Source organism: Rhinolophus ferrumequinum, chromosome 2 (genome assembly GCF_004115265.2).
Source record: "Rhinolophus ferrumequinum isolate MPI-CBG mRhiFer1 chromosome 2, mRhiFer1_v1.p, whole genome shotgun sequence".
In the NCBI taxonomy this organism is placed as follows: Eukaryota; Metazoa; Chordata; class Mammalia; order Chiroptera; family Rhinolophidae; genus Rhinolophus; species Rhinolophus ferrumequinum.
In genome coordinates, this window is record NC_046285.1 from 70,365,624 (window position 1) to 70,390,317 (window position 24,694).

Here is a 24,694-nt window from a genome sequence, read left to right on the forward strand (position 1 = left end):
TTTTACTGTTTACTTTCACGTTGTTGATTTTTGGTAATGTAGATAGTTGTGTTGTGTCTGAAATGCCTTCCTAATGGGGAATGAGAAGAAATCCAGCTCCCGCTAAAAGCTGGCGATCCTACTTCAGGCCAGATGTTTTCAGTCAGTGGTGGCTAGCATGAAATGGACTAAAGCACATTTCACTTCTGAAAGACTTTAACAAGTCTACCGAGAATGAGAAAAAGGTCACCGTCAACATCGTGTCATTGTTAGTTGCGCTTTCTTATTTTAAAATTTTTCATCAATTAATTACACATATTTATTTGCATGGAATTTATCTATATAAATCACTAGCACTTTGCGGGGACTTGAGCAGCAGTCTGCTGTACCGATACCCTTCTGCCTTCTTTTATATTTCTGCCCATCTGTGACACACCAAAAAGCCCTACAGTTTCTGGGTCACCTTGTTCTCATTATGAATCTCTCCCAAATCCACAGCACTCTGCAATTTAAAATAACAATAACAGCAGCAACAACTAACACCTTTGTGGATATCATACAGACACATACTTTCACTCTCTGATAACCCACCATGACAACTCTAAATGGAGCAGTAGAAGGGTCAGAGAGTTCTAGTCTTCACTTGAAATAAAACAAAAATAACGTGGCCTCACTAGCCATTATCCCACTTCAGTTTTAAAAACTGATCTAAGACATTACGGGGTAATTTAGACAATATGAGAAAAGAATATTATTGTAGTCCTAATTTCCTATAGCTGATAAAAGAGTCAATGAGTGAATAGGAAATTATTTTGAAAACCACCAAAACTATCTAAAGGGTGATGCTCTTATTAATCTTGAACTCTATCTTAACAGAATGATATGAGGACATAAGAAACAAAGTTTTCAGTGCTGGGAACATAAAATCACAATATATCAATTCAGAAAGAAGATTTTATGTACATTCTTTAATGCCTGTCAAGGTTGGCCAGAGACTGCTGAGGATTTTCAGGAGGGTGGAAAGGAAGTGCTAGGAGCTTATACTCACCCCTCCATCGTTCAGAGCCCTCACTCTGAAGCGATACACAGTTCCGGGAAGCAGGTTGCCCACAGTGCACTGGAGCTCTGGCCCGTGGTACACTTCTGAGGCTACGTCCTCGGGTTCTGTCATCTCCACGCTGTACTCCGAGACCTCACAGCCGCTTTCTGAGGCAGGGACATCTAGGAGTGGAGAACGTTTGTCAGCACATCATGTTTGTGTTTCCAGATGACAAAAATCACAGCTGACTTTCCACAAGGTTTGCAAAACACCATGTAGGTGGCCCCTCTTCTGTATCTTTCTTATAAAAGAACCCACACCCCACCCCCAAAAAGAAAAGAGATACAAAAGAAGTTTCTGAATGATGTTCCCCATACTTTCCAAAGCAAGTACATTTAAGTACATTTAATCATGTTAATGATTTAAAAACAATAGAACCACTAAGGCAAATTTCTTTACAATCTAAGACAAGGGAAGGGAAGAAACTGAGGGAAATCTCTTTAACTTGAAACCAAAGGTCAGGATAAATCAAGATAAATGACCCAAAGTTGGCACAGTATTTTATTATATTTTAGACACAGTGGTGGGGGAAAAAGTCTAATAGAGTTCTGCAGGTTTACATTTGCAATTTTACATGCTGGGAATTGCTGACACAAGAAATGCTAATACACCTTGAATCAATGCTGTAAAGCACCGGAACCCACAGAGGACAAAGCAGCAAAGACGAGGGGGAATTAGATGTTACCTCACAAACCATTTTCTCGGTTTAATCTCTAAACTGAGCACAACTTTCATGAGTCAAGTTGAAAATTTCTTGAAAAAGACTTGCTGCTCTGGCACATTTTGTAGAAAAGTGCCCTCCAGAGGGTAGGGCTGAGCCACATGTGTGGCCCTGCCAGGAACAGGAGGAAGAGCAACAGCGAGTGGGAGAACACAAACCCAAGCCAACGTACATTAAAAAGAACACGGACATTTTCAACAGGAAAAACAACGGTTTTCAGAAGGAAGACTTCCAACTTAATTACAAAGCATTACATCTTCAACTCCATCTCCAATTGTCCAAACTGTCCATGTCAATGGGAAGATGTACACTCACCCCACTCTAAGTGGACTTCTTTGTGCCTTGGTCTACCCAGGACCCTCGGTGGCCGACATGCACCTGGCGCAATGCTTAGTGTGCGGACAGGGAGACTCTCGGAGCACTGCGGAAGAAACACCGGAAAGAACCAGCTCAGTTATGGGAATTTATTAGACCTCTACATACCAGACTAATTCTACCACGTTACCGTAAATGCTACCAAAAGGGGGTTACACATTGCATGTGCACACATGATTTCTTATGCAATGAGGTAGAGGTGTAGGTGTAGGTGTGTGTGTGTGTGTGTGTGTGTGTGTGTGTAAGTGTGGACATATAATGCATATGGCACTGGTAAAAATAATTATATCTGAAATCAGACTTGTAGACATGAGTGTTCTGTATCCTAAGCACACAGTTATTTTCCTTTACACCACAATTAGACCCTTCATGAGGACAGAAGAGGACACAAAACAACAGCTGGATGAAAATTTTAAATGGTATCATAAATAGCCAACCATCCACATACAGAGCAGAAAAAGCAAATAAAGTCAATATTAATCAACCGAGTCTGACATTAACCAGCAGGTTCAATTAATGCTAAAATAAGCAGGCCTTCTTTTTGCAGGAACTGGTTGTATAAAGCTGGTGGTTTGGAAGTTGAACCCCTTTGGAGTCAGGAGACAACCAGGCTGAGCGATGCAGCGCCACTGAACTCATTCTCCCCGAGGAGAGGTGCTACGGAGACGTGCTCTGAGCAGCACTGTCTGTGTCGCCGCGAGCAGCGCCTCACGCACAAGAGGTATCGCTGACATTCTGTGGCGTTGGTGTGGATATACCCACCCTGGGAGGCGCTCCCGAGAGCTCCGGCCTGCATAAAGATGGTCAACTGGACCTCCTGTCCACAAGGAGTCTATCCGTATGGGCAGTGCAAACACCACAGTACCACTTATTTTAAGACAATGCTGGCAGTGGCCTGACTGGCAAAATTCAGCACCAAATGGCAGGCATTTGCTTGAAAAGTCAACTCAGCACAGAGTTACGAGCCAGCATATCTCTCAATCTCTCTCGCTCAATATTATGGTTTCAAATGCTAATGTTAAACATCTATACAATGAAAATGTCTTTTTGCTATCTTGGCCCTCACTCAGTTTCTGAACATAAGTTAAAGTCATTTAGATAACACTATCTCACTTCTAGAGCACTTCTTGTGTATTTACGAGGTTATTTTGAGCCTCTGAGACAACTGTGTGGCTGAAACCAAGGCTCTTAACATGTTAACTGGCTGATCTAAGGTCACATAAATAGAAAACAAGAAATCGGCTGCTGCTCACAGATGTGCTAGTTGGGCACTGCACAACTGCAGGAGGTACCACTCAGCTCAGTCAACATAAATGCATACGATTTTTACAATGACTTCCCAGCAGGTGGCAGTAAAGTAACTTGCGTAAAGTGTGTCTCAAAGTTGCCAGATGTGGTAACGGCAGAGCTCTGCAGGAAATCCTATCTTTTTTACTCTGAATGTTATGCTTTTCTATCACTGCAGTAACTGACGTTCCTCTCATTTAGCTAATACAGATTCCAGACAACACTCATTTTCAAATGTCATGTATGATCACACCAAAGTCTTCTAATAAAATAACAAGGGACAAATGTACCTGAAAATACCACAGTTCAGTTGAGAATCATTCTGGGTCTATCTCTATCTTTTATGCCCCCTAAAGCACAATTCAAAAAATGCTAGTTTTCATTTCCTGGTGTATACCATGGCAAGTGTCATTGTCGTGATACATTTTGAAACAGCAATGTTACTCTCATGTTATAGATAGGTTGTCTGAATTTGACCAAAGCTGTTTACTTTTACACCAAAATCAAACCAACCTGACTGTGTCCACCAGTACTGATGCAGCATGCTCGGAGTTTGTACAAAGTGCCTGGTTTCAAGTGGCTGAAAGTGTGTTCTGTAGCCGATCCACTGTATGCCACTTCCCACTGACTAGCTGTTAAAACAAGACAGACCAGTGTATGAGTTTATGCCTTTTGTAAAAACGCAACAGTATCCACCACTGATTAAAAAAAGCTCTAAGTGGTTTCCATGAAAACCAGCATCTCCTGTTCTTTTTCTTTTTAAATAGCCAAAGGGCTCTCTTTCCATTTCCTGTACAAAGTTAAATATTAAAATAACATGGAGTCATTTTTAATACTTAGTACTTCTGCTGGCTAGACTACTTAATGTCACTATTATTACATTTTCTGACTACGAGGCGGGGATGCTATAAACCACACAAAATCTGTAGTTGGCATAGGGAGAATGTTGAAACGAGACAGAGGACAGAGTCGGGCAATGGTGAAATGGTTCTAGTATGAGGAGGCCTCAGGGGCCAGCCGGGCATGGGGACGCTGCTCAACCATGAGGTTTCTGGTCAGTCTTGGGCTCTACTGAAGAGGCTTGTCCTGCTATTATCTGCCTGGAGGTTGCAGTGAGTAAAACCCTCCCATTACTGAGTCCTTTGGGTAAAGGCCTTCTGTCTTCATGGAGCCCCGCATAAAAGACAGAAGTGCCTGGGAATGTAACAGATTAAAGGTGAAACACTCGGTGTGTGACCCAGTTATCTGACGACTTCTTGGGATTAAAGAAAGTACACTGGGCCACTGGAGGGGTCTGAGTGCGGAATGAAACTGATGCCACCAGGGGAAAAGCATGTAGGCTGCTTCAACCCACTGGTTACCTCACAAATCTGGGCTGCTAGGATGTTTCTTCCTCCTGTTTTGCTCTCACTAATACTATGCTTCCAGTTGACTATTTTACAAAAGTCTTTTACTCCATGAAGTTATTTTAGGGAAAATATTTTTACCTATTCCATAACATTTTACTAAAGTAACTGCCACAAATTCCTTCAGCTGCTTATAAGTTAGATTTACAATTAAGTTACATGTACGAGGGCCATGGGAGAAAGGATTTATTATAGACAGTCATCCTGACATTAATGAATAGAAAGTCATGAAAATTCAAAATATACTTAGGTTTTCACAATGAGCCACTACACAAACATGCCTTCTTTCCTGGGTAGGTTTTCTAGTGCAGTAAAAACCTATGTTTTATGTTAAGAACAGCTGTGCCCATCTCAAAGAATTCTCATGTTTTTAGCTTTAAAAAAGACCTGATTGACATGAAAAACAAAATATCACAGGTGGCCATTGTGGTACAAAATAAAAGGCAAGCCACACACCTGCACTGCTAGTTTGTAAAGTTACTATTAACTCTTTCTTTACCATATGTATGTATCATTTTATATTAAGTTAATGATTACAAGGATTATTAAAATAATGAGATAAGTCATTTTAAAAATTCTGATGACTACACTTTTTTCTATTAAAGCCTAATGAATTTTATTAGAAAGATCTAAGAATTTTTGAAAAGGCATTCTTTAACAAATTTGATATCCAACATGTGTCCTACTTTAATCCACAATATGGCAAGTAATGAATAAATAATCTGACTCAGAACTCACAACAAAGATGGAAACATTTTCTAAACTTGTTGTAAGAGTGTGACGCTTGTCACTAGCCCATATAAATACATTTTGTTTGTCAACACTGTTCATGTGAATTTGTAAATTACCAAACATCTGCTACCTCCACCTTATCCTTTCTGCTGATTGCTTTTGACATTCTCTTTGCTTACAAGAATTTCCAGAAAAAGTGTGCCAAGAGAGAAGAAAAACTTAATCATTCTATTAATTAGGACCTCTGGTTTAAAGAAATAACAAAAAATTTAAAAACACAGTAAAAATGTACATTGCAAGCACACTCTGTCCCTGATGCTGTATTTGAAAAAACTGTCACTATGTGAGGAAGGTTTGTTTATTGTGACAGCTCTATCATTAGAATTAATGATTGCCTACTATTACGATACAGATGTTTATCATATTAGAAAATGGGCTTGCTACTGGATTTGAATAAACAATGTCCAAAAACTTTACCTTCAGAATTTCCATCAGTAATCTCCAGCAAGTATTTGAGTATTTCCGAACCACCATTGTCCTTTGGAGGATCTAGAAAATAAGCAGATGTCATATTAATTATAAAAAGGTATTGATTTTTATTGGTAAATATCACTGGAACACATGAAATCATATAACATTATACTATCTGCATTCTGGATTTAACCAAAAGGCATAATAATATAGTATTTCACCCAATTCCTTTGTTGAAAAACAAAAGAAACAAACAGAAACACCAAAAAACCTCAACACTATCAAATTATTCAAAGTTCTTAGAGACTGAAATGTCAGAGTTAGCATTTATTTACTGAAACATGAGGAAAAACTCAAAATATAAATTGATTTTTCTAACAGTTATATTAATAAATTTACTTTGAGAATTCTGAAACCTGGTCTTTAATATTTCGTGATTTTTTTTCTATATAAGATGAAATATTTATATATTCCTTTTTAAATTTCACTTATATAATCACTGACCAGATTCTTTTGAGAGATGGTGAATGAAGGAAAGAGAAATGCAAAATTTGACAAAATAAATAATACCTCCAAATGCAATACATCTGATTCATCACAGTTTGCTACTAAGCGAACGCTACATCCCCAGTGAAACACAGAACACTGGAGTTGTGGATCAAAGAGAACATGCACTAAAGAGGGTCTGAGGAGGAGGTTCCAGCTAATGACCAGAGTCCTGCGGCATGCTGGGGATTTAGTCACTGGTAACTCTGTGCCGGCAGGAGTTTTCTGAGCAGAAAAATATCTTGGTTTATAATTTTGCAAGACTTCGCAGAATTTCCCTCTATTATCAGTGAGCCACCTCTGTTATTTTCTATATACCCTCAGATGACTCGTATAGATTTAGGAACTTCCCCCCTCTCCTTTCACCTGGTATTTCCATTAATGTATATATACTTCAGTAAGAAATTTAAAACAATAATTATAAAGTTAAACATTACAGCATATGGCTAATGAAAGTAAATATTCAGTGTTAAGAGAACTTTCTAGGATTTTTCTGAGAAAAAAGCTTTACAGTCTGGCAAAAAGCACATCTAGATTGCATAGTTTCTCTTAATCATATCCATCTTCCAGGGAAATACATGTCCTAACAATTCTGTCTCAAAATTAGGTAACTTGAAACAGTTATATGTCTCAGTGGTTGGTGTCTCCAATAATTATTCAACAGTGTTTTAAATTCCCTTTACCTTACTTGGCTGCCAGGTAAAATCTTATTTTGAATTTCTACTTTTATTTTTGCTTTTTGGGTAGCTAATATTATTATATGATATTAGTGATGATTGTATACATAACAGTTTTACATATAATCACCGATGTTTACTAACATTCTAATGGCATTCACTTCATTGAAATAATACACGTGGCAGAGTGAGACACAATATCCTTCTATCAGATACCTCCAAACACCATATGCTGAACTTCAGTATGAAACATTTCTCAAGTTCAAGACTTCTGGTTATACACAAACAATAACAAAAACTAAAGTGTTTCTAATTCATTTTAATTTAAACAGTCTATATGCCAAAATTTACTTAGGATGACGTACCTAAATTTTTAAATTTATTTTCAATATTAACCTTATGAGTCAATTTTCTTACATTAAATATGACTACTTTCCTTAAAGGAAAGCGATTGAAGAATGAAATATACATTCAGAGATTATTACCTTCAAATCAACAACACGTTAAAAATATAGGAGGAAAACCATGTAATACAGGAAAATCATAAAATGAGATGGTCTTAAAATTGTCCATTTTATCTATATGTAGAATTCTCTGGATGTTTCTCAGATGTATATTCCAAATGTATAAAACCCTCGCAAATAATACTGTTCTTTTATTTTTTATTTTGGTTTGTCATTACTGAATTTAATACATTTTAAAAATCTGTCAAAAAAAAAAAAAAAAAGAAGCAACAGTAGCAAAACATACCCCATTTGACGCTAAAGCCATGAGACGTCACTGGTCCTTTAATGAGGGGTCTTGTAGGAGGTCCAGGCCTGTCAGGACTTGTTGTACACACCAAAACTTCACTCGGACAACTTTTCCCTTCCATATTAGAAGCAGTCAGCTGTAACACAACCGGGAAAACATTAACATGCTATAGACCTTAGGTATTAAATCAATGCTGACTTTTTAACACGGCAAGATCAAGGCATGCATCAACTCACACAGACAGACACACATACACACTTTATCTTGAATTGCTGATTTATGCGTTTCTTTATTAAGTATTAATTTTCTGTATTGTTGGCTATTAACAATTAATAAAAAAATGAAGTGGGTTTTAGCTAAGGACATTTTTACCCTTTCAAGAAGACATAAAACAAAACCAGTATATTACCACCTTGTTCTTACTATTTTGTGAAAGGAAAACATGGAAGATTAAAAGAACTTCATTCATTTAAGAGTAGGATAATGCCACCTGGTGGAGAAATGCTAGCAGTATAGCTGTGTTCTCATAGCCAGGGTAGAATAACAAGGGTTTTTTAAAAAATACTGAAAAACTATCATTTTCCTCAAAAAGTCACCAACTCCACTTGATAATTTGACAGCTGTTCATGGAGTGACTACTACATGCCAAGTAACACCATCTGGCCCCTAAATCAGAGACGGGAGGGTGGAACCTTCTCTCCCCAAATGCACGCCATCCCACTGGAAAACGCAGGGCAGTGCACAGGATCAGAAGCAGTGCTGCAGCATACTGTTTTTTCTCTCTTAATGATTGCCAAGCACTGCTTTTGGCTACACCATGAAGTCTACGGTGACATTATGGTGGTGGTTAATGACCAAAGCAAAGCCTAAGTGGGGAGGGAGTGGTAACCAAAGAAAAGCAAAAATGGCCGAGGGAAAAATAAATGGGCACAAGAGCAAAGGAACATGGAGAGTAAAAGAGAAATCTGATTAAAAGGAGAAGCATCAAAGAGAAAGGTGTGAAATGCAGATGAAGGACAGGTGAACTAGGCGTTTTGGTTTGGGTCTTCCCAGGAGAGGCCATCTGGCCATGCTGTAATACAATTTATTACAGCACATTACGACAGTTTTCTCTCTCAAAAGTGGATTTTAAAATTAAAGAATGGTGTGCATTTTATAAATGTTACTTTAAAAATGTAAATGCATTGAACTTAAAAGTAATTTTTTTAACCTGCCGAGTCAATCTGAAACAGCAAATGGGTGAAACATAAAACAGCTTCTTTTTAAAGCAGTTCTGGTACCCAAATGGCTGACTCACCCTGAATTTATACTGTGTGCTTCTTTTGAGATTTTTCACAGTACAGGTTAAATCCTCTCCAGTGTATTTTGGGTGGAAAAGGTTATCCTGAAAAGGCAAAGCCAGAAAGAAATATCAGTACCACAAAGTCTGGGCATTAAATACCTTTGTATGTAGGATTTTTATATTGCTTCTTTCCATCATCACCAGTGGGCCAGAGGTCTGGCAGCTACTGCAAAAAAGAGTGTCAGAAGCCCATGGTGCTGAAGATAGCACGCTAGCTTTCAATAAGAATTTAACTCGATTACACTGTAACTTCTCCTGGGTCTGTTCAACCTTTCTGTGAAGCTAATACTAATTTAAATGAGAACAATGCTCTCTGAGAGAATGTAAATTTACTTTGGAATAGACGCCACCATATGCTTTTCTCAAGAGCAAACTTTTCCTGATTACTCAGTAAGCATTTTAAACAAAGAACTTAACCAGCCAGTAGTACTATGTGACGAAGCAGTACATACTTATAAAAAATTGTATATAATATTGTCATGACAAAAGCTTCTTGCACGGAGGTCTTCACTGTCAAGCTGCAATGTGCTCTGCAATAAACTGGGGCTGAGATTTCTGACCAACAGTGTCCTCTTCTGGCCAAGGGAGGAAGGGCAGCTTGGATAGGGAAGGCATGATCCTCTAAGAGGATAAATGTCCACTAAAAGCTGAATGTACAGAATTCATTCAGTAGTATTCCCATCCATCCGTCCGTCCATCCATCCAACATCCAATATTACCGAGCACCTTCCATATATCAAGCTCTCTTTTCTACACCCCACGTGTCCAACACTGCCTGAGAACCAAGTCTTACCCAAAGAAATTTACATGCCAGTTGGAGGAAGTGATTAAAAATAAATAAATAAAACCACCTGTGTGTAAATATGAAGCATGTCATATGTTGTTAAGTGTTATGACAAAAAAATTAAGCTAGGTAAAAGGATAGGATTGCGGACCTAGTAAGGTGCTGCTTTCTGTAGCCGTGCAGATTAAATAAAGCAGCCAATGTGGCTTTTTAAATTAAATACTATGAAAAATTCAGTTCATTGGGCCCACAGCCATATTTCAAGTGCTCAACAGTCATGTGTGATTAGGCACCACAATGTGTATTGGACAGCACAAACGATAGAACATTTCCATCATCACGGAAAGTTCGATCAGACAGCGCTGTTTTCCTGTGGTCAGGGAGAGGTGCTCCAAAGAGGTGACCTTTGAGAAAAGACCTGAAGGAAGCAAGGGAAGTGAGTCAAAGAAACATGGAAATCCAGGTGCAAGGCTTAGGAACTGCAAAGGCCCTGAGGCCAGGGAATGCCTGGTGTGTTCGGCAGACTTCAGGGGCAGGAACAGAGGCAGCAAAGACTCAAATACCGTGGGACCTCGTAGGCATTGTAAGAGCTCAGGCTTCTACTGTGGGAGAGAGGAAGGCACCGAGGTGGGAAGGGTGAGCACAGCACTAACACGATCATGTTTTATCTAACAGGACCACTCAGGCTCTGTGTGGAGAACAGACTCTAGTGTAATAAGGGTGTAGGCAGGGGAAATAATTAAGACACCCTCACGATAATCCAGGGGCAAGATGACGGTGGCTTGTGAAAGCGTAGTCGCTAGGGAGCTGCTGAGAAGCAGGGCAGTTTCTGAATACTTTCAGAAGGAAGATGTAAAAGGATTCGCTGACTGTTTATACATGGGGTCAAGGATGACTCCAACAGTTTCTGGTTCCCCAAATGACAAGTTTGGGATGGCATTTAGTGGGACGGGAAAGACTGGGAAGGACAGGTGATTGCTGGTGGCAGTGGCTGAAATGACGAGTTTGGTTTTGAATTTATGTAGCGAATCTAATTTGCTGTCTTGTAGTTATGACAATACTGATTTATACAGAAGACACGCAAGAGTAGAAAACCAGCAGAACTTACGTTTTCGTCCTCCTGGATTTCCAAGGTGTAGGTGACCACTTCCTCAGGGGAACAGCCTTCTGGTTTATTCCACTGCAACGTGACCCATGTGACCCCAGCTCGAACAAGTCTTGGGGCAGAGGGCATTTGCGGAATGTTTCCTAATGTGTAGCACACCACCTCTTGGCTATAACCGCTGTGGAGGAATAAATGCAGTGAGGCATATGTTTAGGAGCACGTGAGTAGCCTCAGCGTTTTAAAACAGGAAGAATAACCCTGCCTACTGCACAGCTTGCTTGGGTTGGAAAGTCTGGGGCCTGACAGGTTCAGATAGTCTCTACAATCTTCGATTTGCAATGCCCGCCTTTAGTCTGCTACTAAAAAAAAGCATACCACGTCACAGGACAATATATTTAAGAATTAATTTTACCCCAAAGACCCAGCATAAAGCTAAACATGGTGCAATGTTTACCAAGTTATGAGCCACAGCCACTAAGGAGCCTTCATATAAATGTAAGCACAAGTGATGTCTGTCAATAAAATAAACATTTTACAAATATGTATAGTGCAATTCTTCAAAAGTTTGGGGGAGCTTCCAATCATTTACAAATCCTTGAATCATAGAAGCCTCTAACATCATGACTTTTTCAACCAGTGGACTCTCAAAATACAATGGCTACCATGAGTGGGGAGGGAGCGCTGTAAAACCTTACAATGCTAAGGATCGTTTAGGACGGAAGAACAGTTGGGGACCAATGAATGATGTGCTGAACCTTTACGAAGATTTCAATAAGCAGTGATAAAAGAAAAAAAATGTTCCCCTTAATCAAGTTACCCAGGAAGTGTAAATGCAAATAAATACAGTCTTTTCAAAGCACCTTTAATCCACTGACACTTCACTGTACACCTGATCTTGTCTTTCTCCTGCGACCCCCAAGCTATGGAGTCCTAGACAGGCCAGATTTCCTCCAATCCTGGGAGTATCTGCCCTCAGCTTGACAACCATGGCTGGCCCAGCACCCCTTTCTTTGTATCAGGAAATACATATAATTGAAAAAGGCAACAGAAAAAGTAGTTTGCTAAAGTGATGAAAGAAAAAGGCACATGATCTGAGAAAATAAAGCTCCAAAAGGGATTCCTTTCAAAGTCTCACTGTCACCTTCATCTTGGTTCTCAGAGACCCTTGGTGGGGTCTCTGCATTACAGCTTGCAACACTGCAGAGAGGCCACATGGCAGCACATGTCCCCATCAGAGGGGGCACCCTACCCTCTGATTAAGATTCCCTCGGAAAATCTCAAATTGGTTCAGTGTGGAGGCAGCAGGCGTCCTCTCACCTTCCAGCAACATGAGAGAAAAACTCAGAATCGCCACACAACTGAGAACCATCATACCTGGTGCCGATGTCATTCCGAGCAGCCAGCCTGAACGTGTACCCCATTGCCGGACAAAGCTTTGTCAACTTGCAGTGCTTCTGGCTCCCAAAGAAGCACTGTCTGAAACCACTGTTTCTTTTTCCCTAAAAGAAAAGTGAAACAATGCACATAATTTTTTTTTAATAACCATAAAAAAATGAAGGGGCATTTTGAATAATTGCTTAATTTCCCAATTTGGATGAACAAAACCAAGAGAAGGAAAGCTTCTAGGGAAGTGTTCGTGTTGCACGTAACAGTGCTCTACAATGATGACGTGTCACCCGTAACGTACTGAATAATATTCTGTAACCGAGACAAGTAATGCACTGAACCTGTGGTTTTGCTAAAGTGGTTTCAGTTAACAAAATCAAAAAGGTCCTCTCAGGCACAAGGCAATGCACAATTTCTAAGATCTTCCTCACTTGGGCTGATCAAACTGCCTAATCTGATCAACTGAGAATAAGTCTGCAGCCAGGGGGATGCTGGCTCTGGAAATGCACAGCCTTTTCTAAGCACCCGAGGGCCAGTCCGCGCGGCTTAGCGTGCCATAGAAAGCCCTCCCCAGCCTTGTCGCTCCTCTCCTGCCTTGCAGCAGCCACCAATCCCCACATATGTACATTCCAGCGATGGTGAGCTGTTTGTTCACTGATCCCTAAATATTGGTCACATGCCTTTGAATCATCTTGTCCCCATCTGCTTTCCTCATAACAGTGCTCGGGATAGTCTGGGAGCTCAATCAATGCTTGCAGAGTTGAAATGAATGTCTGATAAGCACTTGGAACATCGGTTGAATTCATTTATATGTATTACAGCTACTCTTAAGTGTCTTATGAGACTGGAAATATATTTTTAATGCCTTCGTAGCCTTACATGATGCTTCAAATTCCTTGAAGTAATAAGTAAACACTCTGGTGGGTTCTCTCAATAGACCTATGAGTGAGAAAAAACTTAACTGTGCTGTGCCATGCTCAGAGGCATGAAATACTCTCATCAGCAGTGTGCCAGAACGAATATTTCATATCCATAATCCACAGTATTTTATCTATTTTCATGCAAAGAAAACCACATGCTAACACTGAATGTATCCTAGCATTCTAATCAGATGGTTGTGCCCAGGGCCCTGAGAAGTATGTTTGAAGTTCTCGATTTATTTTATAAAGAAAGAAGAAAGCACATTTTTTTCTCCTAAGCGAAATTAAACATTTCCTTCCTTTAAGCAGGCCTCCAAACGCTTACCACTAAAACACGTTCCAGGTGAAGTTTAATTAAAACTAAAATAAACACACAACTAGCCTGAAGCATCACTAGGGTGAACAGATGAAAAACAATCGTGCCACTTTCATCCTCAAACTAACCCTTTCCCACCCTCTCCGCCCAAGCAAGGTGGTGCCCTTTGCAGGAAGGGAACAAAGTGCTAATAGTATTTAAGATTCAAAGATCATTTTATCAAGAATTCAGGGTAATTCAGGTGTAAACAGTAAAGCATAACATTTCTCAGCTGCTACTGGAGTGAAGTCATTATGCCCTTCTGCTTACTTTAACCTTGAGTATTAAGGGTGCTGCAGACAATTTATTCATAGAAACGCCGTTTATACATACATTTGCATAATTACATCCAGTGTCTGATTACACTCTATGCACGCCCTGGTATGTTTTGTATCCATTTCAGGCTGTAGCGTGATCTACCTTCTTCCTCCTCTATTTCTGAGCTCAGAGTAAACAGAGCAAGAAAGGCACATCCTGCCGCCACGGAAGCCTCATCCCTTCCAAACCCGAGGTTGGCTCCCCTTCAATGCCTCATTTTTCCTATTTCTTTGTTTGGTCTCCTTTGCCCATTTCTGGTGCTTAGAACTACAGCCAGTAAATAAAAGTCAGTCTGTTCCTTACTAGGTTGATTTGCTTTAATATGGTGAAAACCAGACTGTCTGATTTAAATGAGAAAAAAGAGTGGGGAGGCATCAGTGATGAGAACTAGACTTTTCTTTTCAAAGGCCATAGCAATTGGGTTCACTAAAGAATTGGGGGAAAAGGCACTCTGTAACCTTTTAAGACACTTTCCTATGTTGCTAACATTTTTATTTTAATTTCTACTTCAGTATCAATAACACTTGCTAAGCATGCCAAATTTTCCATCGTAACACCTTCCAAGAGGTACTATTTTGTGCATGGTCCTTAACATGAAGAAAGACCCAAAGTTGCTGGAACCTTAGACTCAAGTTTTCGAAACAGTATCTATAGAGTCAGAAGAGGTAAGAGTACAAATCATTCACAAAGTTAAAGAAGTATAGGCTTATTAGTGAATTTTTAGAAGTCACTGAGAATAAAGCAAAAACAAGGGAAAGGAGGTTACAATATTTCAGACATGAGAGAAGTTTTTGAGTAAAAGGAAATATTCATGTATGACATGGAGTTTAACATAAAAGGGTCATCTAGGAGGAAGACAATAACATTTATAAAAGTCACTGCAAGGCAAAGTGATCTACAGCTGAGAAGTAAGCAAATGAGGAAGGAGAATGCCGTGGCTCCAGCTATCGCGGCTCACAAGTCACCCTGGTCTCCTACGACAGACTTCCAGGCTCTCGAATGGCCTGGAGCTTAGGCATCAGAACACGGGCATGTTCAAAGGTACAGAGGATATGGAGAATCTCTTGTAAAGCAAGAGGGAGCCAGGTTGCAAACAGCATTTATAAATAAAATATCCAGTTCTTGTTGACAGAAATGGACAGGATTACAAAAAAAAAAAAAAAGACAATGCTTTAGAAGATCGGAAGAGTCAGACAAACTGACAGACAAATGTTTTGTCATTGCTTATAAGAAATTAAATATGTCCAAGCCGTTACTGTCGGTAGAGTTTTACAGGTGGCAAATCGTAGCTTCCGTATTTTATAGGTAGCATGGCTCCAAATGATTCTGAGAGGTTATAATCTGTGGCAGGTTCTCTCTTCTAATAAAATCTAATTTAAACTACACAGGATTACTGAGTTATACTAGCTTTACTTGGAAAGGAAACTTACTTGCCACTTGTGGTGTGTCACACAGAGGAGAGTTAAGAGTGAGGGTCTCCAAAGACCTATGAATTGGCTGGTCCCCCAGGGAAGAGCTGGGGCATGGAGGCCCAGTAGCACCCTGATTCTCTGTCCATCGGCAGATCAGGTGTGCAGCGTGAGAGCAATCAGGACAGACCCTCCCTAAGATGAGCACCTGAGTGCCTGTTCTCCAGGGGAAGAAAACTTCACCCCAATTACAGAAAGAGGTGAAAGGAGGCTCCAAGCCCACCACCTTGATCATTCTGGAGCAGACACAGCCACTCGGCTATATCTGACATGAAGCAATATTAACACCCAGCCATGTTCTGCCAGGATCCACCAGCCAAAAAAGGGCAGACTTTCAGGGTTCCATGGCTTGTTTCCATTTCATAACCTTGGGCACGCCCAAGCACATCAAGTTCATTCAAGGACAAAGCTAATCTTTACTAGAATGTGAAGAAATCTCAGAGGACAAATTCACTGTGTGTTGATAAACCTCATGGTATTCACTCTGGCGTGAGGTGAGGCATTACAAACCTGGGTTGCTTCCCTCTTCAGTGGAGTGTTCCTCTTCTCACTGGACTGAATTCATGGTTCTAGTTAATCTACTGTCCTCCCATACCCAGACCGAGCCTGAGAAGCCCAGGTCAGCACCCTGGGCCTTAAGACTAATGGAACTGTTTTCCAACCAGGGCCCAGGGTGCTTGGCCCGTCTCCACTTCGGGTCAAAACTGCTCTCCAGGAAAGCACTGGATTTGCCAGCAAGCTGGCTCGTGTACATAGAATATATTAGATGAGTCCTTTTTCAGTGCCGGGCTCCCCAGTTTTGCCTCTGTCTCTTCTTACCACTGAACAAAAACACACGGCATGTTACCTACATTGTAGACCCCACTGGGTCAGTTATTCTCCACTCCCTTCAGCATGCCTACGGCAGCCCAGTCCCCTGTGCCACTGAAACGCCATTCATTTACCACAGAGTTCACCTGGCCTAGGCTGGACATCACATTTAGCTGATCCTTGGTGAGCGAGCACCTCTTTTCAGTTCTAGATTCACATACTAAAGGGAGTTACCGTCTTTGGGGGTAGAGTCCTAGCCTTCTAACACTTAGAAGACTGCACACTGTATCAGCATTTGCCTCTCTGTTGCTCCATTTTCATCCTCACTCACTTAGAAGGGTCACTCATTTGGTTACAAGTCTAATAATAATGAGTCCAGATGTTCTTCTGCGTCCTACAAGGTTCCTGCTCAATTCTGAAGAATGTCAATAATCTCCAACTTTTGCCAGATTGTGAAAGGGCCCAATCTTGGAAATGTGGGGTTAGAGAAGGAAGCTTGGAGGATTATGTACAAAATGTAGACTTATGTAGCTACATAGCAGGAATGACTCAGTCTTGGAAACATTTTTCAAGATGTATCAGTAACCTCACAGAAAAAGACATTAACTTTATCAATCATTATTTCATTACTTAAAATGATATTTGGAGTTCAATTATAACTATAAAAGGTCTTAAATATTTTGAGGAACATAGACTCTATTTTCCTATTTAATTTTCTGCCCTTTTATTACCTACCTGAATACAGTAGAACCTCAGTTTTCAAACGTCTCCATTGACAAACATTTCGGTTTACGAACACTGTAAATTTTATGGATCTATGGTACAATTAGATAGCAAAATTCACGCTAAATTTGCAGTTTTAGGGGTTGATTTTAAAGGTCTAGAAAGGATAAATCCATTTTGCATTACTTTCTATGGGAAAACCGTGCCTCGGTTTTCAAACGTTTCAGAACTCAAACGGAATTCCGGAACGGATTATTTTCGAAAACCGAGGTACCACTGTATTTTCCCATTTCTTTCTAAGCTATAGTTCAATGAAAACTAGCTATTAAATAAAATTATAACATATTTCTTAATTATCCTCCCCATCCCAAATTAAATACTTTGCTGACCTCCTATGAGTCACCCAAAGGAGTAGGACACATGATCCCACTTTTCAAGTGCAACATGAGGCGAAGGCATTAGTTGGCAGGAATACTGTTTATTTCATGGGTTCCCTCCTCTATCACTAAGGGAGCAGGTCATGATCTCTTCCATCTGTTAACTGAGGAGCACAGTGCCAAACAGCATGCCCTGCTGGCTGGTGGAGCTGCACTGGGTACAAGGTCTGACTTCTGCCTGACCACTGCATTTCTGGGTACACATCTGTCTTCCTTCTCCCTCTACCCAGAACACTGAGCAGAGAAGCAAGTAGGAAAAAGAGTTATGCTGTACTTTCAAAGTCCATGACCTCGTTATCTAACAATCTTATGGCACAGTCCCTCAAACACACCACATGTGCTATACAAAGATAAAGGCAAAAAGATTTATTAGTGGTTTCTTATGACTAAGAGAGTCAAGAGAAGCCTTATGACACATGGTGGTGACTTGAAACACATCCAAAAATTCTTTGATCCCCTACCACCGAGGAGCAAAATCTATGGCCCTTTCCCTTGAATGTGGTGTGCTTGTGACTCACCTGTAACTCACTGAACGGGTGGAAATTAAGCTGACTTCCAAGGCCAGGTCTACAATGGTGATGAAGCTTCTGTTTCTCCCACCCCACTCCCCACCCCCCGCAACACTCCCTTTTGTATTTCTGACCCCCTAATGGCCGCCATGCTGTGAGGGAGGCCCGGTGATACCCCCCCAGGCTGCCGGTGAACCCTACACTTGTGAGTGAGACCCCATCAGAAGATTTGAACCCTCAATGAGCCCTCCCCGCTGAAGCTCCAGCAATCGTGGAACCCAGACAAGCCACCACTCCCCCAGGATCCTGTTCAAATTTTCACCCAGAATCCAGGAGCATAAGAAATGGACTATATTAAGCTATTAAGTTTTGAAGTAATTTGTTATGAAATATTACTCTCATCTATTTTGATGTCCACATATGTCTACAGTATAAAGTTTTCCAGTAAGCTTTTAAATACCTCCACCAGGACGTAAGGAAATGGAAGTGGGCATTCTCGTACACCAATGTTTGACGTACACCTGAATAAAGACTTCTATTTTATACATGCACTGACTTAGTACATGCCTTTCCTCTAAAAGCCATCCAACTAAGGCCTCTCTGCAGAGATTTTTAAAACTTATTTTTGTAGAAGATAAAAATGGAACCAGATTCCTCGATGACAAAGATCAACCAAAATTGTAAACCAACAGCAATACTGTTACTTCATCTTACAGAGATACATTTTCAATGGAATTAAGATTTTTAATAATGCTATCCCCCAAATTGTAGAGAACAGTGGGGAGATTTTTAAATACAAACATGCAACAGTCTTTTGGAGGTGGTGTAGGTACGGCATAGCTTAAAGCCCCAGGAGTGAACAAATTGAAAAACCTTTCAAAGTACCTCCACTTGTCACTCTCTTTTCGGTATCTATCTATAAACACATAATGGAATCAAGTTCCAGGGGAGAAATCAAGTTACAGGTAGGTATGACTATTTGAACACTGGTATCTAGTATATAAAAGGAATTTGATTTGCTTCATACAACCCAACTAATTTTTAATGTTAAAATATGTTTAAAAGTAACTGTTAATTTGTAAAACTACGTAACCAAAAAGACTGAAAACAGTTGTGTGTTTTTTTTTCAAGTCAGTTTTCCTTCTTTATTAACTTGTATATCTTTATAAAGCTGCCCTTAGGTACTTGGGTACATGAATCAACTAAATGGGTTGCTTCCCTGTTAAGGAACTTCACACATCCATGGCCACCTGTACACATGAGTTACACCTCCTCTAATTAATTCAGACTACAGTATTTTTCTGCCAGGAGTAATTCTGGAGACTGTGGGGAATGTGGTTGCTCCAGCTAATATTTCCAATTACCCTGGCATTAACAACCCTGGAAGCTGGTATTTCCAAAACTGGCACGAATAGATGAAGTTGGCTGATATTTCAATTGCCTTCAAATTAACAGATTGGAAACAATCCTTCCTGTTCCTCTTCCTGTTTCAAGAAAACGAGAATGGCCAACACAAGGGTGCCAGAATTCACGGTGAACTGGCTTGGTTCCCTTTGGTCATGTGCTTTGTACTCAGTTCCTGACTTTTCCTTGTTCTAGGTTGACCTCCTTCTCGTCTAGGTTCTTTCACAGCCACACCTGCTGCTTTCCCGATCTGCTCTTACTAGGCTTGATCACCGCCTACTAAGTAAGTTACATGAATGTGGTTATCAGTTGTTATGTGCTTATGGCCCTTGGCTGCTGGATCCAGACATGCGCTGAGCAATTCTGGGCAGGGCACTCTCTGTAACAACATAGTTCAACCTGTCAGAAATGGCAACGATAAATCAAATAAAAAAATAAAGTTGCACTGGCCAACTGAACTACTGCCAGGCTCAAAGATTTAGTCTGCTAGTACGTCTATATTTAGAAGTTGTTCCAGCACTGGCCGACCCTCGGCAACATCAAAGATAAATGTTGGCTTGAGAAATAAAAGAGCATGTATGTGCAGCACAACCATATATAAGGGGCTCATAACAGGGAGGTGGAGACACTCCACATCTGGGTGGATTCGAAAGTTCCTTGTGCCAAACTTCACTTTCTCTGCAGTGATGCCTCTTTCATTTTACTGAGCACTTGGGCACAGAGGAACTTTCAAAGGTAAGAAAAGGGGGTGGGATAGTTTGTGGTCACGGGTTACTAAATACTGCATGCATTTTAGTACACTTGTTTTGTCTATTAGTGGGCGAGGCTTAACTACCTGAAATAGCTAAGGATGATCATTAGATCTTCTGACTTAAAACAAACATAATTTCCCCATATATACCTCCAAATATGGAGGTGCATTGGATGTCAAGTGCTTTGATAAGATCATCGTGTTGAGACTGTCCCAGGGAAGGGAAAGGAAAGGAGCAAGGTGGTGATTTTAGAACAGGCAGCCTGTGCTGTTCACAAGTGAACCAGGAGATGGATGGGCTCAGTTCATCCAGACAGTCAAGGCCCAAGGCTGCTGCCTTCCAGCTGGTAACCAACAAGCAGGACACACGTGAGGTGATAAATTGGGTACCAAGGATCAAGGCGAGTATTTGTAATTTAGCCTCAGCTGGAAGCTCTCCACAAAGTCTGCTGCCCAAACACATAGCTCCATCCTGCCCACATGTGACAAATGGTAAAATGCAGGGAGAGAACGTGCTTCAGTTGTGCAGATGTCTGGGGCTGAGGTCCCTTAGAGAGAGGGCTCCTTTTAACTCAGCTCTGCCTTTGGTACCTATGGACATCTCTGAGTTATTAAATCCTTCCTGGCCTTGATTCCTTCAAAAGGAGCTATAGCCGAGGAAGCTATTCCCATTGCTCTCTGAAAACACTCTTGGACATGGCAATCTGTGAGGTGGCAACACACTGCCACTGTCTGGTCACTAATTCAACTTAAGGCGCTTGTATGTATGAAAGATGGTTTCAGACAGACAGAGAGTCACACGAACCTGAGACCCCCCCACGCCCTGCTCTCCAATCTCCATGAAGGCACTCCTTGAGAATAACCAAAAGAGCACGTGGCCTGGGCAGGGGGCACCTTTCCCCTACGATTTTAGCCAGGCATTGGCGATGGGCTGGAGAATGGAAACTGGCCTCCCTGGTATTCTCCACTGGAAAAGCATACTATGCCACCTAAGGTGGCGTGGCACCTCAGAGAAAACGTCAGCTCCATTGTCAGAGAGGCTCTCCTCCGCCATCCTATGAGACCCTGTCAGTCACTCTGCTTGCTGATGCTCCAGTTCTCTCCAAAAACAGTGGCTGTCTAACTAGAAAAGCCATGTGCAAATTCACTTGGGCAGAAAGCATTCCGAAAGACATCAACACTAACTATTCAATACCTAAGTTAAACAGTTATCTGATTAGCAAACTAGTTACCAAGTAGCTCCTCAATCCCTAAAATGAGCCAGGTTGGCTCCTCCTGAACTAGATGGCGAGGAGGTTTCTGCAACAGCGCTGTCGAGCATGGCCAGGGGCTCATGGCTTCTACCTGCTGCTGGTCTGTGCTGCTCTCTCTAGTTCAAATGATGCTCCCCTTGATTTCTGTAGCATTTATTTTATTCTTAGTCCACTGTGTTTTACAGTTGTGTTGGCTCATTAGTCACCAGGAAAGCGAGATGTGAAATTGCTTTGTGGGCTAGCTGAGTCAGATGTGAGGCAGATTCTTAGGAACTCCACGAGTCACATTCCCACAAAGCTATTTTTCTGGTTCTTTCCTATGTTCCCAACGTGTCATGTCGGGAAACTAAGCTAATGGCAAAGGAACATCTATATATAGCACTGACGTCCGTTTTTGTTTGGCCCAAACCAGAGACACTAATCCCAGGGTTCCTGTTTAAGCTCCTGACAGAAGAATGTCATATTCCTTGCATACAACGCTTCTAATCGTTAGCTTTTTCTACCCCAGATCTTAATGTGTTTAGGTGACACGAAGTAATCATTACACGGCATCATCTATTGCCCAAGTTATTTCATTCAATCTTAACATACCTGTGAGACAGATGACACTATTTTTCAAGAGGAGAAGCTGAGGCTTGGGGGTTAAATTACTTGCTGGACTAGAGACCAGAGACTACCAATCCAGGTGTCTCTAGGGGAGCACCATGTCACTGATACACATCATCCGTATGAAGCCATGCCAGATACACAGCAAGACCTCAGGACACGTGCATGTCCCGAGTAACTAGGTGACCAGCACCAGTCACTATTTCTATACACCACAATTCAAAGCCGTATCGAAGAGTAGAGCTCACCAAGTTTCCATAAAACCTTCCTTTATGGAATTTATGTTTTCTAAAATGGAAAAGAAAATTCCTATTTGACAATGAAGTTGGCTCTTTTACTCCAGTTTTCAAAGAAAAGGCCAGCTCACCATCCCTTAAAACAGACTGGGCAAGCATTTACATGTAAGTCAATCCAAGGTTTCCTAATCCTTTTCCGTAGAAGCCTATCTCTACCCTAGAGACCGCTATATCCTTAATCCTTCCTTCTTAGCTTCTTCTAGAGAAACATTCCCATGTCTACTAGATAACCTCTGTGTCATCAAGCAGAGAAGCAAGAGGGGTCAGCTTAGCTCAGAAGGGTGACCAAGAGTGGGACAGAGCAGGCCAAAGAGAGTGGCTCAGGGTGGCACCCGGGTTAATGAATTTAAGCACTATCCCCACAAGAAATCAAACATCTCAGCATTGCTATTAAAATGTTAACAAGATTTTTTCCTATTCATAATTCTGGATTAAACTAAACTCAATTCATGAAAGTTTGTTTTTTTTTTTTAATCAGCATGAGGTGTAACACTCAAATCTCACAGAAGAAAGAAACCATTACAAGACTTCAGACCTGCTTTCTGCCAGCCATCAGAACAACTATGATTTGTAAATTAAACATGGGGGCAAGGGCACATGGCGATCAGAAAGGCATTAAAATGTAATGATGACTCAGCCGACAGTTGAGTAGAAAACTGCCTTAAAAATGCCCCCTGTGTTGCTGCTCATAATGGGAGTTTCCTGGAGGAGCAAACAGTGGCTGAAGAGCTGCAAAATGCAAGACCAGTTTGCGGCTCCAAGGTTCTACACACTACAACTCATGTGAGTCACCACAACAAGGGGACACGGCCAGCAAAGGCCACACCTGATCTGTTTGAGGGGAAAATTGAAACTGACAGTCACAGCTGAAAAGCGAGTGACACTGGTGCCTCCCGTTTTTAGATGCGCGTTAGCATCCGTCACCGTTACTTCCCGCACTGATTTACACAGTAAGGGACTGCCTAGTTACAATTATGAACAGAGAAAAGCAGGCAGCCAACGCTCTTGAAGAACTGTCAGTGAATGACTTGCAAGTGAATTCTATGAAGTGGATGTGACATCAGTGACAATGAATTTAGGACAGATAGTGTATCAACTTCCCACTGTGCTGGAACGTTTCTGTTTTCTGTTCCCCATTAGGGTCACCTCTGCCTTCCAAGACCTTAGCTATTGATTAAGAGGGCGCTCCCCAAGGTCATCTCAGCAGAGCACTGCCAATCACTGCAGCAACAAAGCCAGGTACCTACTGGCCTCTGCTGCTGCTCTTTCATTCATGCAGTTCTCCTTCTAAGGGGTTTGACAGCTGGATTTGATGCCTATGCTTTTATTTTACCGACACTTGCAAAATTTTACACTAATTGTTTTATTGGAATGGTGATTAAACACTGAACAAAAGAATAAAGGATCCCAGAAACACTAAGCAGTGCTCTTATACTGTATTTAAAAAAAAAAAAATGGAGACACTCAGACCTGAGTAGTGGCATACAGATGGAGGGCATCACCTTGCCCAAGCTGTAATTCTCAGACCAGGTGTCAGAGCAGAAACAGGCAGAGTGCTACTCACGAACACAACCTCCTCTGAGACTCTGAGTGGTACATGTCTCCCTCTCAGGGAACGATCTGCTCTTCTGTGCACCCCACAATCTTGACGCCCTTTAAGTTTGTTTCTACAGCCTCCTGGACAACAGAGCGGCTATGGGCGTATGGCTGGCACAGATGTCCTGGGAGAGGAGAGCTCTGGCTCTGGAGACGGTAGGGAGTGTGGGAGTGTGATCCCAGCGAAACACCCCCTCCCATTCTCCACTAGGACAGGTCTGGAAACAGTCCCCGGTACCAGGTACACCTGGCTTCTGAAAACAGCCAGCAGTAGGTTAAAGGAATAGCCAGAGAAGCTCATGTGCTCACATGTCCTGCAGGTCTGATGTTCTCTGTTCATACATTTGTTTTTCTTCCATGAAAATAAGGTCTGAATAGCATGGGAATATGAGATCAAAAACCACCCCAAGTGAGCAGCCCCCACGAGGCCTGCTGATCCCCAATTAAGCCCCAAATTTAGAAATGCAGACTGCCAGACTGTATTGTCAGGAACCCTACTTCTGAAATGATAGGATGGGCAGAAATGAATTAATTACAAGCGTATTCTCATTGCCAGGAAACCCAATGGTACCATTTTAAAAATC

The 24,694-nt window shown here is 41.3% G+C and overlaps 1 protein-coding gene across 2 annotated transcripts in view; it reads right to left on the bottom strand.

Annotated features, from left to right (window-relative positions):
• FNDC3B (fibronectin type III domain containing 3B) overlaps positions 1-24,694 on the bottom strand; it is a 320,537-nt gene that overhangs the window by 47,204 nt on the left and 248,639 nt on the right. For both annotated transcript variants that reach the window (XM_033130828.1, XM_033130837.1), the window contains exons 12-19: positions 12,652-12,776; positions 11,281-11,455; positions 9,344-9,430; positions 8,044-8,182; positions 6,077-6,148; positions 3,975-4,093; positions 2,115-2,220; positions 1,028-1,200 (exon numbers count right to left, since the gene is read on the bottom strand). In XM_033130828.1, coding sequence (XP_032986719.1) covers positions 1,028-1,200; positions 2,115-2,220; positions 3,975-4,093; positions 6,077-6,148; positions 8,044-8,182; positions 9,344-9,430; positions 11,281-11,455; positions 12,652-12,776 — 996 coding nt within the window. The remainder of the gene's footprint in view (positions 1-1,027; positions 1,201-2,114; positions 2,221-3,974; positions 4,094-6,076; positions 6,149-8,043; positions 8,183-9,343; positions 9,431-11,280; positions 11,456-12,651; positions 12,777-24,694) is intronic.